Here is a 13,059-nt window from a genome sequence, read left to right as displayed (position 1 = left end):
ATGTTAGAAATATAAAACTCATCAGAGGTGACATGGAGAAAAATTACTGGGTAGAGCTGGCCGGTGGCTTCGCCATCCCATAAACGGGCTTCTCCTTTGATTAGTAATTATTTCAGTCTTTGCTTTCTTTCATTCTCTTGGTTTTAGTTGTTTTGATTTTTTGTTTTCAGAAGAAAAACCGTAGTGACACTCTGAAGCATTTGGAATCAGAATTAGGTGGTGAAAATAAAACCAGCTGCAGAAAGGCTGCTTGTGTTACAACTCGGGAGGACAGGGTTTCTCTTGAACTTCCTTTTGTTTGTTTGCTTGAGGTGTTTGTCGGTTCACTTTCCTTTCTCAGGAATTTTGCTTTCACATGCCCAGGCTCCCAAGGCCTCCACAGAATGCTTGGTCCCTGATGGCTGGAGTGATAACTGAAAGAGAAGATACAGCCGGTTCTTACTTCTAAACATGGCAAACTATCTGAAAACTCCTTGTATTTCCTTATTGGCACACAGCTGTTGGGAAGAGGTGGGGAGAAGTTGGCCAACTTTTCTCTCCAGTCACTATTACCCATGGGAGTAAGTACACAGGGCCCAAAGGTTTGGCTGTCCAAAGGGACCCAGTTCAGTGTGACCCATTGTCTAAAGCACAGGACTAGGAACCGAGGGAGCTGGGTTCTGTATCTGGCTCACTGTGTCACCTTGAACAAGTCACTCAACTCCTCAGCCGAGTTGTGTGTCAGATACCACATAGCTTATTGACCAAGTCTCCTGTAAATCAGGGAGATTCCTCTTTACAATCAAAAAACTCTTGACTCCTGATTTAATAATGTTATTTCCCACATACACATAACTACAAGCATCCATTTATGCCAAATTCAAAAATTCTGCTACGTTACCCAGAGTCCTACGCATCAGCCACACGTGTGTATCAGAATATGCTGTGAAGTCAGAGTGGAGGGGCCACCAAGACAATGGCCTGATGACCTTTTTGCTGGATGAAACCAGAGTGGCGCCGGAGCCCTGTGGACCAGATAGCTATGCTACACACTGAAAATTTGGCCCACCCACCATCACAAATCTCCCTGAAATTAATTTGAAAATGTTGGTCAGTGTGCTCCTTAGTCCAGACTTATGTTTACTACTACTAATAGCAAAGCTTGACAAATATCCAGGGCTGCTTATTTTTAAAGAATTTCACAAGCATGGACTGATTAACCCTCACAGCTCCCACTCAGAGCTATTATCTCCATTTTAAAGTTGGGTCTCAGGATCAGGTTCCCTGTGAGGCATGGCTAGCAGTGCAGAGGTAGGACACAGGTGTTCCTGTATCAGGCCAATTGACCACACTTCTCTGGTATAGCAAAAGCCCTTAAAAAAAACCAATGAGAAGTCCGGTGGCACCTTAAAGACTAACAGATTTATTTAGGCATAAGCTTTTGTGGGTAAAAAACCCCACTTCTTTAGATGCATGGAGTGAAAATTACAGATTCTGGCATAAATATATATTGGCACATGAAGAGAAGGGAGTTACCTTCCAAGCGGAGAACCAGTGTTGAAGACCGACTCAGTCAGGATGGATGTGGTCCACTTCCAATAATTGATGAGGAGGAGGTGTCAATACCAAGAGAGGGAAAATTGCTTTTGTAGTGAGCCAGCTGCTCCCAGTCCCTATTCAAGCCCAAATTGATGGTGTTAAGTTTGCAAATGAATTATAGCTCTGCAGTTTCTCCTTGAAGTCTGTTTTTGAAGTTTTTTTGTTGAAGAATGGCTACTTTTAAATCTGTGCTGGGCCAAGTCCCTTAAGCTGATTTTTCCCAGAGCTGATCTCAGTGTCTGTGTCTTTCTGCAGCGGGGTGTGACCCAGCTTGTGTGTGTGCTAGAGGAGGCTTAGGAGCCTGGCATAGCAAGACATGTTAAAGGGGGCCCATGCTAACAGAACAGGTGGGCTCCGTGTTGTATCAGCACATCAGGTGGCATCTTGAAGGGGGGCAACCCGTCACAGGGTGCTGAAATGTCAAAGATGAAATATACTTTCTGTGCAACAGTAAAGTTCTAAACGCCAGTCTGCTCTTTATTCACTGCATCTGTCCATGTCAGTAAAAGAGTTGTCCTTACAAGGTTCCTTTATTTCTAATCCTAGTGTGACTCAAGACTTCCTTGTGTGTAGGACAATGGAGTGATGTGAACTGTTTCCTTTCAGGTACTTTGGGGTTTATGAAAGGCGGAATGATATGTGGTGACTAGACCAGGGCTTGTTTAGGAACGTAGAGTTAGTATAGAGTAAGCAGGTGGGGTGTTTTTCTGAAGTTGTATAATAAATGGGAGGATGAATGGTGGGCATCATTCCTTTCCTCCTGACTCCTTTGCAGGTTCTACATAATGTAGTATTTATTATACAGTGCATTAGGTATTTTCTATAGCTTTAAGGCTGGTGTGTCCAAACCTTCTGGCATACGTTGACCTACACAGTGATTTTAGTTTAAGATACTATGCTGCAGCTATTAACAGTATTAGTTATTGTTAGCTTACCTTTGTAAGGGACAGTATCTGAGTAGTAGATGGGGTGGAGTTATGGGCCTCACCACCTTCCATTGGTGTGCAGTGTGATGGTAACTCCCAGGTGGAGTGATGGGCACCACCATTACAGATGATTGACAGCTGTGTGGAGAAGAGGGGAAGCAGAATAGTGCCAATAGAAGAAACTGAAGTTGGGTATGAAGGAAATGTGCAATCTGGAATGGTTTTAATATCAAATAAGATCTTTAAAATGTTTGTTTTCTAGTTGGCCTGCCTTAAGATATGTTGATTCAGGCAACCTTGTTGCTTCTGCAGTATCCTGACACTGGCATTGTCCCATTTTTTTAATTTTATTTTTAAAAGGCAGCATTTAACGTCTGACCACAGAATTTTTTTTGTCATGGTAAAGATTTTCTGTCTGACTGATCTCAACCTCATGGTTTTTCCCTTATGCCCCTTTTTTTCTCTATCCTTCCTTTTCATTTTCTTTGTCCTTCTCTTACCTGATCAGCATTGTTGCTCTTACACGCCCCTATTGTCCTATGTATTGGTCATTCATATCCTGATACTTCAACCAGAGACGACAACACATGCAAAAGATACAGGACTGTTGTATCTGGACTTGGAGACTGAGCTGTTTCAACACAAAATCATTGGCTCATTGGAGAGGACCAGATCTGATAGGATCCATGCAGGTGGGCTACAGGCAAAAATATTCTGTTGTCAAGTCGGCAACATGAAATCTTGATGGGCTACAATTTGGCCTCTCATGCTCTAGTGTTGATTTATAAAACAGTGGAGAAACAGGAAAGGGAATGGGACATTTCAGCTTACTTAAACCTTCTTATTTACCAGTCTCTCATTTAATTTAGGTCCGTTTGTTTTCTCTTGCCATTTATAGATGGACAGACACTTTGTGAAGGATGTATCTAGCCTGGATCCTGATTTGGGGAATAACTTTCCTCTAGCAAATGTGTTGCAGCAGCACACCTGGCTTTTCTTTTATCTCTTTGTTAGTGTGTGGCATGTGACCTGTTTACCTTTGCTTGTGTAGTTCTTGCAGTGCCTTTGTCGCCTACATTTTCCTTTTTCTATGTCCCTGACATCTTCTTTCCCTCTGTTTTTTACAGTACTTTTAGCATCCATAGTATGCAATATGGTCAGGGCACTGTTGTTTGTCACTTTCCTTCCTATCTGCTGTCCCTGGCAATGTGTCCCTGTGCCATGTTCTTTTGAATTGCTGCATGACTCACACTGTGTTCCCTTTTTTTTTTTTTGACATCTGTGCACTGTGGTTGGCCCTGTGATCTTCTCCCTGATTGGCTGTATAGAACAATATTTCTAGCTTCTTGTTTGCCCTCTGTGGTGGTTTTCTCAGTATTCGTTGGGTGTTAGGTTGGTTACTGAAAAGATTGAACGATAGAAACAACAATAGTTTTATGATTCATTGAAGGAGAGCTGACAGCTGCTTTTGTAAGTTTTAAGGAGGTTATTAAAATGTATCTTAGCTGCTATATTCATTGTCTGCTGTTCTTTGAAAGGCTAAGTATGGTCTTGAAGGTGAAGTTTTATCATTAAGATTATATTTAAGAGTAGAAAGGAAGAGCAAAGTATGAGGAGAGCTTCTCAACAGTTCAGCAAAAAGAATGAGGAGTACTTGTGGAACCTTAGAGACTAACAAATTTATTTGAGCATAGGCTTTCGTGGCAGGTCATTCAGTGGCTGGGGCAAGGAGCATAGGGTCTGATAAACAGAAACTAATTTTCCATGTGAAGGCCAAGAACATCTACTTTGAACTTGCAAAGGTTTTGGAAAGTGACAATATGCTCAGTGTTTAACTGAACTTTGGGAATTTTGATTTTTTTTAAATTAGTTTGGTTTGAGTGAGTAAGTGGCATTAAAGAGCCAGAAATGTCATCAGCATAGAAGAATGTCTGAGAGTAGTGACATAATGGAGTTTGTTGCCGTAAACCTGGCTTTGAATCCTGTTTGTGTCACTGGGGAGGGTAAGTTTGATATTGTCCACCTGGTTTATAGAGGACATCTGTTCCTGTTATGATCACTGTACTACTTGGTAGAATTACCAGTCTGTTCTTAATGACTCAGTCTTTTCTTAGGCAAGTCCAGATTGCAGTGTGTTGGAAGACTTCTGAGGACTTTAAATATTGGTTTTCCTATTGTGTGGTAGCCTATGAATATTAAAACTCAGTCCAGAGGAATGAAATTGCATTACTTTCCCTTGGACAGTCAGCTTCCCAGCATTTAAATTTTAACTGATCAGCACAATTGACCTGAGACTGAAAACCGAAACAACCTACCTCAATTTCTGTCTTAACACCATTGAATGCAGAAGAAAGGAACAATCTGCTCATGTGGCCATTTACTTTGCTATATTCTCCCATACTGCACCTGAGGAAGAGCACACGGGGCTAGACGTGTGTGCTCTCCCTAAAGTGAAACTGGTATATGGATCGCAAATACTTTTTATTAATGCTAACGAGGAAACTGGGCAGGAATCTATTTTCATCAAGTGAGAAAATATGACAATCAGTCAGTGCACTTAGGATTTATCAAAGCAGGTCAAAACTTTGAGGGATATACATACAGTTTAATTTAAAAAACAAACAAACCCTTCATTGGGCTCAGATCTGGAACAGCAGATTAAATCTAACCAGTAAATTTAGCAAGGAGGAGAGGATTTTTATATCCCGTCAAACAATGTTTGAGTGTGTATCTAGTCTCCAAAGGGTTACAATAGTTTTCTTAATGTGGCACTCATCAGAGGTTAATAGCCTGATGTGTTCTATACTTTCTGGGTTTACATATTTCCTTGTGACATATTACTGGGACTCTGTTTTCCCACAGGATTCTTGATCATGTTTCACAGTAGGACTGGAATTCTAATGTTGACAGCTGAGAATATCTTTTTGATAGAGATTGATTTCTGAACATTTGCAGAAGGCTATCATGTAATGGTGGATTTATCCAAAAAATGAACACAACAAAAATTTAGATTCTCGATTTACCATCTGGAATCCTTGATTGCTGACCAGGAAAAATGCTGATATTTCTATTAAAATCCCATAGAACTTGGGACATTTGCACTGAGCTTATGATGGAGAGGGAATCAGCCTGTTAGTGCGAGGCAGACACCATCTATGTCCCATCAACTTAGAAGATGCTGTTGAGCACCGATTTCTTTTTGTGTAACTAATTAATTAAAATAGAGCCAGGGAAATAGTGGGACTCTGGTAATTAAATTATTCATTTTCAAATGCAGATTTAAAGCCCTCTTAATGAACTTCCCACCTGAATACACAAGTGAAGAATCTGTTTCACACTGCTGGATTATCAAATTGGTCTGTGAATGGTTCCAAATTAAATTGGAACTTTAAATAGCCTTTTAATTCATCTAGAGTTTTAAAGTGCGTATTTGTTGTTAGAGGGAAGGATCAGAGGTCGGGAAATCGCTGATTGGGGATTTATGGCAATTTTCCCAGTAAAATTCCCAAAGAGCATAAATTGTTCTGGCAATCAGGATGTAGGAGTGCCACTTTTCTGACATATCTAAACAGTGCCTGAATAATGGTGATATTTTATTTGTTGAAGGATATTTCATTTATTATCTTTTGATTTATAATGATAAAGAGCACCTGGTATTGGTGCTTTTAGTCTGCGTGAAGTTTTGTGTTTGGTACACTGTAATTTTCACTTTCAGGGCTTGTTCACATTGAAAATACAACTGTTTTTGTGCTCTGGTTGTGAAACTCTCTTCTGCCTGAGTTAAATAAAGCTGAGTTATTCCTATACTGCAACTTTTTTTCATTAATCATTCAGGTTTGTTGCCAACATCTACTATAATGCCTAACTGCTTGTACTAATGCATTATGGGTGAATATAGACAGCTATTCAGTGCCTCAGCAAGGAATAGAGAGCCCAGAGGATATGCGCACAGAGCAGCTCCAAGAGCATGTGGGTCAATGCTGTTTGAGATGCCTTGCTGCACAGAGAGCTGAGAGGAAGGGGAAATTGGCTACACAGGCATGGTTGGGAGTTCTGTTCATGATGCAAAATAAGTGCTGTTACCCAGTCACAGGAACACAACCTATGTGCCTGCTTAAGCTGCTAGCAAGAACACCACAAGGATAGTTGCCACAATTACTAACCAAATATTAGCTATGCTTGAATGCAGATCAGGTTTAATGGCAATCACTTCCCTAACTCGTTAATATTTAAAGGTTGTGGTGATGTCTAAGATCCATTATTACACTGACGCTGAAGAGTTAAGTATTTATCCAAAGGTAAAATAATCGATTTTAAGTGTAAAGTATATGTAGTGTTTTATGACTTGTATAAGTAAAGCAATATAATTGTTTTGGGGCTAAGCAGTAAGCTTGGTCATTGGACATTTCTAACATCTCTTTGAAAAAAATGCTGATAATACATTCCATTGCTATTAGTACTTCCCCTAAGTTTTTCTGACCGACATGGGTATGAGGTAATATTAAGATCTGACAGGTATCGTCTGTCTTTTAGTGCCAGGATATTAGAGAAGGCTCGGCAACAGCTACAGGAAGAGGTATTACGGATCCAGAGCCAGCTACTGGATGAGAAGAAAAAACGTGAGCAGCACGAAGGTCTTGTCAGACGCTTGCAGAAACGAGTGCTGCTGCTTACCAAGGTATGGCATTTAGACAGAATTTAGGAATGCAAACCCTTCTCCCCACCCGTAGATACTGTGCCTGCAGTCCTCTGATTTCTTTCCTTGTCTGCTTTGTAGTTGATGATTCAGTACTACTTGGTCTCAGTGTAGTGGATGCTGTAACAATGACTTAAGTCTTGTCTTTGGGTCTGCTAGGAGTAAATGCACGGGTGTCAGTGCTGGTCTGCTGGTGCATGGTGCTTGTGTAGGCTGCGGTTATGTAGGTGACACACCTCTTAATGTCATCCTTGGCATCTGTGTTAGGAAAGAGAGTTAAGTCATGTTACCGTAGGTGTATTTCTGTGTCTGAGACACTGAATGGAGTTTAAAATGGCCTTGATAGCTGCCTTGCTCACTTCCACAACTAGAAGAAAGGTGCTATACTGTGTGCAAAGTCCTATGGAGAAATGGAACTTAGGGAAAGATGAGATGGTCACATCACCCGTATGTAAAAGTCCTTTCAGATTTAATGGTAGGAGTTAAACCAATTAGTTTAGAATCTCTTTTACAGATTTTTTTGAACCAATCTATGGAGTTTGGTAGCAGGACTTTAATTTTTGATTAAATTCTATAGGGTGTTTTAAAAATCTGTAGAACCCTGATAGTTTTATATTAAATTCTATGGTACTGTTGCCTAAAGACAAATTATGATTATTTATTACCTCTCTCTAGCCACAAAGGTGTGAGTGGCACTTTCCAAAGACATCCATGCGTAACTTCACTTGTCTTCGCAATCTCATTGCAGTCAATAGGGCTGGTCACGTGAGCAAACTTACACACATGGATGTTTGCAGGATCAGGCTCTAAACTAGATGTGCCAATGGCTGGGAGAAGCAAGACAGTAGGAAGGAGAGATGAAGGTAATAAGATTATGTGGTAGCTCAGCTCAATGAGAGCTAATGCACAAGATATAGTGAGGATGCTGGTGATGCAGCTTTACTAAATAGATGCATTATTTGGATTTGAAGGTTGAAATTAGGCAGAGTAATTCTTTCCAGCATAGTATAGGGATGTGGCCCACAAAAAAAAAAAAGAAAGAAAAAAAAAATGTTGTTGTGCTGCTACTGCTTCAGGCTTGAAATTAGAATGTTGACTGCAGGATCTTGATTTGCTTTAATTGTTCTGTGCTCAGTTCTGTAATTCTGTGTCAAAGCTGAGCCAATGAGGCTGTGATGTATGGTGTACTAAGCAGGGCTTTCTGGAGCGTGAAGCAGCTGTTTCACAAGAGGGTATTAGTTAAATCTCTTTCTGGCTGCAGTATTTGATACCATGGAGAGTCCAGTAAGTGAGAAAGAGACAGAACTGCTGTCGCTTTTCTTGACACATTACGGCAGGCATTGCATTCTGAGTGGCTGGGAACTACGAGAGGAAACCATTTCTCCCCTTGGCTCACTGAGACAACAAGCAGCACAGACAGGATTTTCCCAGCCCTATACACTTCTGGTTTTGGAATGGTCTGTAATGGGATATCTGTGGTTGTAGACATAGTTGGGTAATTCCAGGTATTAGGAAAAAGAATACAGTTCTTGATAATACATTGGCAGCCTTTAGATATCTGTACTATTATATTTATATATATATATTTATAGATATTTATATATATATATATATATACACACACACACAATAGAACCTCAGTTAAGAACACGTCAGGAATGGAGGTGTTTTGTAACTCTGAAATGTTCGTAACTCTGAACAAAACGTTGTGGTCGTTCTTTCAAAAGTTTACAACTGAACATTGACTTAATACAGCTTTGAAACTTTACTGTGCAGAAGAAAAATGCTGCTTTTAACCATCTTAATTTAAATGAAATAAGAAACAGGTTCTTCAGAATAGTGTCAGACCTGAGCAAGCGGTTATAAAAACAGTTGCCCAGTAAACTACCAAAATATTTCTTTTGTTAGCCTATTTCCACTCTTCAGCTGACAAATATGTTTTGTGGTAGAATAATAGGATACAGATTGGTTTTTAAAGTTCTGGATTGAAAGATCACAGACCGTTCCCTGCAACGTACCATGTGGTGGTCCATATCTTAATTTCTATATTGAAGACATGGAGCCCTTTTGATTTGTTCTTCTCTGTGGTTTTATTTCTCTCAGAAAAGGAGAAATCACTGGAAATGTCCTACCTGAATTCATAGCAAATAAACTTGCTTTTTGAAAGTTGAACCTTTCAGTGTGCTGTATAATATTTCATTTGAGCTACTTCAAAGGAGAAAGGGATATCTTTGTCCTCAGAAAATCTGTTTTGTCCAGGATTATATGGGATCCTTTGTGTAGAACCACACGTACGGTCAGAGCTAGGGCAGGAATTTAGGCATTGTTTCCTCAGTGCTGTTTCTTTTAATGGTTGCTCTGCTCATGCAAAATTAGGAAAAGGAATTTAATTTAATTAAAAAGAAATTATGATCTTGTGGTTTAAAATGAGATTGAGCAAATAGATTGCCTTTAAAAATAATAGTTTCACAGTGAAAGCGTATCACCTAGAGTGGTATTTAATCATCTAATTAGTGGCATCAGTAGTAGACTGTACTGTGTCATGAATAGAAAGGAGGAGGGAAGGAAGAGGAGTTCACTTATCCAGCTCGCTGGTGAATCTAGTGTGATTTTTTTCAACAGGACTATAAAAATCACATTTTGGGAGAAGCAGTGTTGTGTGTGACATGGTCCTTACTGCTCCCTGGTAGTGTATGTTTGTTGTGGTTGTCACCGCCTGCTCCTTTGAACAGGCAGAGATCAGTTACCCTATCCTAGCAAATAAGGAGACCCAGCTGGTTTGATAGTAAAAATGTTATGCATTGACTGGATCTTCCTTTCTTTGTGGATCAAGGCAGACCGTGTGTGTCACAATTCTGTGTTTATCACTTATTTAAAATCAACCAAAAAGGAGAAGCTAGTTTTTCTCTTCCATTGCAGTAGTGTTTGATATTAATGTAATAAATGTATCCACTCCTTCTCCTTGACGCTGCTCTAGGAGCCACTTGCTCTGCTGCTCTCACCCCTTCTCAACCTTTCTTGGTCATTCTTTACTCTTCCTTTAGTCTCAGTCATTTTTTTGACCATTCTAGAGTCCTCACTTCACTAGGGCTCTCTCCTTCATTCCCCACCTGCCACAGTGTGTCAGCCTCACTTGGCTGCTCTGATCTCCCAGTTTCAGTGTCTCTATCCTCTCCTCCCTTTGCTCTGGGTCTTCCTGCCTCATTTGCCCACTGGTTCCTTGGTCTTTCCCATGCACTATAGATGCTTCACTGTGACTTAGTCAATAATCAAGATTAGCATAATTCTCTGCCAGCTATCAGTACATGAAATTTTCATGAATCACCTGTGACTTCCCTGGACTGCATGTGCTAGGCTTGGAAAAACAAGTGTCTGGGCATCGGTCTTGGGTCTTTAATACAGCATCACTCAGATTGCTACTGCTAAACCACCGGTCTGGCCCTATCATTTCTATCTCTACCAGTGGAGTAGGTTCCAGCATGTGATCCTGGGCTCTTGGTGCAGTCTATATTGTGTGCCTGGCAGCAGTTTCCTGGACTTGAGTTCAATTAGTTTTTTACATGCATGTTTTAAATAAAGTATTAAGGCTAGATTTGGTCACCCAAGGATTTTTCAGATATCCCTGTTGGTTTAAAGGCTTCCCCGAAAGCCACTATGCTTGTTAGACAATAAATTGTTTGAAGGGGTATATTTATTCATTTTCTGTCTGCCACAGTTCCCCAGGGCTTAATCCTGGTGTCTGTTTTGGTGGTGAAGTTTCTCTGTGTAGCTTTGTTTATGCTCAGAATTTTAGAGAAATCTCTCACAACGGCTCTAACTCTGGAGCAGCTCCACTAATGGTAGCAGTGAGATTTTCCTGAAATTCTGTGTGACACAGCCTGCCTCTCTTGTCTCTCCCTCCCCTGTTTGATTTGATGCCAAATTGGCTTTGAATGCTATATTTACTAAGGTAGCTTTTTGTTTGACTCGTGTGTTGTCCTTAAGCTTGTGTGTATTTCTTTCTCCTTTTCAGAGTTTTGCACAGAGCTTATGGTCTTTGCTTTCTTCGTAGGAAATAAAAGGCAAAGCTGCCACAGCTGGAGTTGAGTCTTTTAGATTTTTTTTTTTAATGACATTTAGGTCTCTCACAATTGTCCCTTTTTGAGATCCCTGGTCTGAATATAAGCTGCTGACTGAGTCAGGGTTTGATAAAAGGAAAGCCCTGAGATGCTTGTTTATTGCGTGATGTGAGGACAGCTTTTGACATCAGTGGAGGTTCGAGGACAAACTGAAGCAGGAGTCAGGTTAGAAAACAGAAGGGGTGGTATACTTCCATGTTTCCCAGAGTCTGCTCGGTTGGGGTGGTCAGACTGAGATGCCACTCATAGTAGTTTGGGTGGCGCTCATGATGTGGTCATACTTCAGCTTTCTTGGGTGTTGTAATCAGTAGTAAAACAGCAATTAACTATTTTGGCATTTAATGTGCCATTGAGTTTCAGGGTTAATTCCCTCTACACTTTCCTTAGAACCATTATTTCTGTTGTATGCAGATTTGGGCAGACGTTTTACATTTGATTCCCTTTAAAGTTAGGGCTAAAGAAGCAGGGCAATTCTTTGGTGCATTTGGCTCCTGGCCGCACTGTGGCAGCACAAAGAAGCTAGAAAGCAGCTGTGTGTAGTCATCTGAGAATTCCCTTGAGACTCAGGAGTTCTCAGCTGGTGCAGAGCATCACTTGCCTGCTCCCGGGCCACGGCACGGGCACGGGGATTGCGACAGGGCCTGGAAGGTTGTGCTGAGGGTGTGGCCAGAGTGCAGTGTACTCTGAATATTCACAGCTAGTCGATGCTGGTTCTTTGGGACCATTGCTAGCTGCCACAGGTCAGAGCTGTCCCCAGGCTCTTGTAATCTGTACGAAGACTGAGCCCAGCACGGATTCTGAGAACTAGGGATTCCCTGATGGCACCTGACCCTCACTTGCTGTGGTGAATTGAAACATGGCACAGCAGACAATCTGGTAATTTGAAAAAAGGAGAGCTCAAAATCTGGAATTGGCCACCAGATAAAAATATTGTCAAGCCCCTGCAAGCTAGTCTAGATCAGGGGTCCCCAACGCGGTGCCCGCGGGCGCATCTAAATGCGCCCACATCCTGCTCGGCGGTGGAGCATCTGCCAAAATGCCGCCAAATTTCGGCGGCATTTCAGCATCGACGCCTCTCAATGACGCCGCTTGCTGCTGACAAGTGGCGTCATCGAGAGGCGTCGCCCCCGAATTTCTGTGGCATTTCGGCGGCGACGCCTCTCGATGATGCTGCTTGCCGCCGACAAGTGACGTCATCGAGAGGCGTCGCCGCCGAAATGCCGCAGAAATTCGGTGGCATTTCAGCGGATGCTCCTGCCGCCACGGTCCTTTGTCTGGCGCCCGTCAGATGAAAAGGTTGGGGACCACTGGTCTAGATCAATCCCTGGACAGTAGACTTTGACTTGAACTTCCACTGCCCTGGTCTTATTCATTGCTCTCATGTAGCGGATTAGACTTATTTTCCTGAATGTTGTTCTGTTTGTTTGTAGTATCTCCTTCCTGTTTGTAGATTGTCTACCTTTGGGTACTCTACTTTCAGCAAGAAAGGCCATAAATTTCCATTCTCCTTTCAGTGTGTTCAACCAGATCATGTGTTCTGCTTATAAATTTACTTTTAGTGAGACATAATTTGTATGGTGGTGGTTTGAGTTTAGGATTAAGTAAGTATTGATTAACTAACACACTGGCTGATTTACACAGATTGTCCCTGGAAGGCATCTTCTCAAAAGTCAATACTAACTGTATGAGTGAGTCTCAGAGCCTAGAACTGCAGAGATCCATCAGAAATTGAGCCGAGTGA

At 41.4% G+C, this 13,059-nt stretch overlaps 1 protein-coding gene across 8 annotated transcripts in view; it reads left to right on the top strand.

Annotated features, from left to right (window-relative positions):
• Positions 1-13,059, top strand: part of MAD1L1 (mitotic arrest deficient 1 like 1) — a 505,376-nt gene that overhangs the window by 157,389 nt on the left and 334,928 nt on the right. For 7 of the 8 annotated variants that reach the window (XM_044980781.1, XM_044980779.1, XM_044980777.1 and 4 more), the window contains one exon: positions 7,038-7,182. In XM_044980781.1, coding sequence (XP_044836716.1) covers positions 7,038-7,182 — 145 coding nt within the window. Of the gene's footprint in view, positions 1-3,897; positions 3,975-7,037; positions 7,183-13,059 lie in introns of those variants that run through there. The other variant, XM_044980786.1, reaches the window with a different exon arrangement.

Source organism: Mauremys mutica, chromosome 11 (genome assembly GCF_020497125.1).
Source record: "Mauremys mutica isolate MM-2020 ecotype Southern chromosome 11, ASM2049712v1, whole genome shotgun sequence".
Taxonomy (NCBI): domain Eukaryota; kingdom Metazoa; phylum Chordata; order Testudines; family Geoemydidae; genus Mauremys; species Mauremys mutica.
The sequence above is the reverse complement of the archived record's forward strand: the minus strand, read 5'-3'. Positions and strand labels throughout refer to the sequence as shown.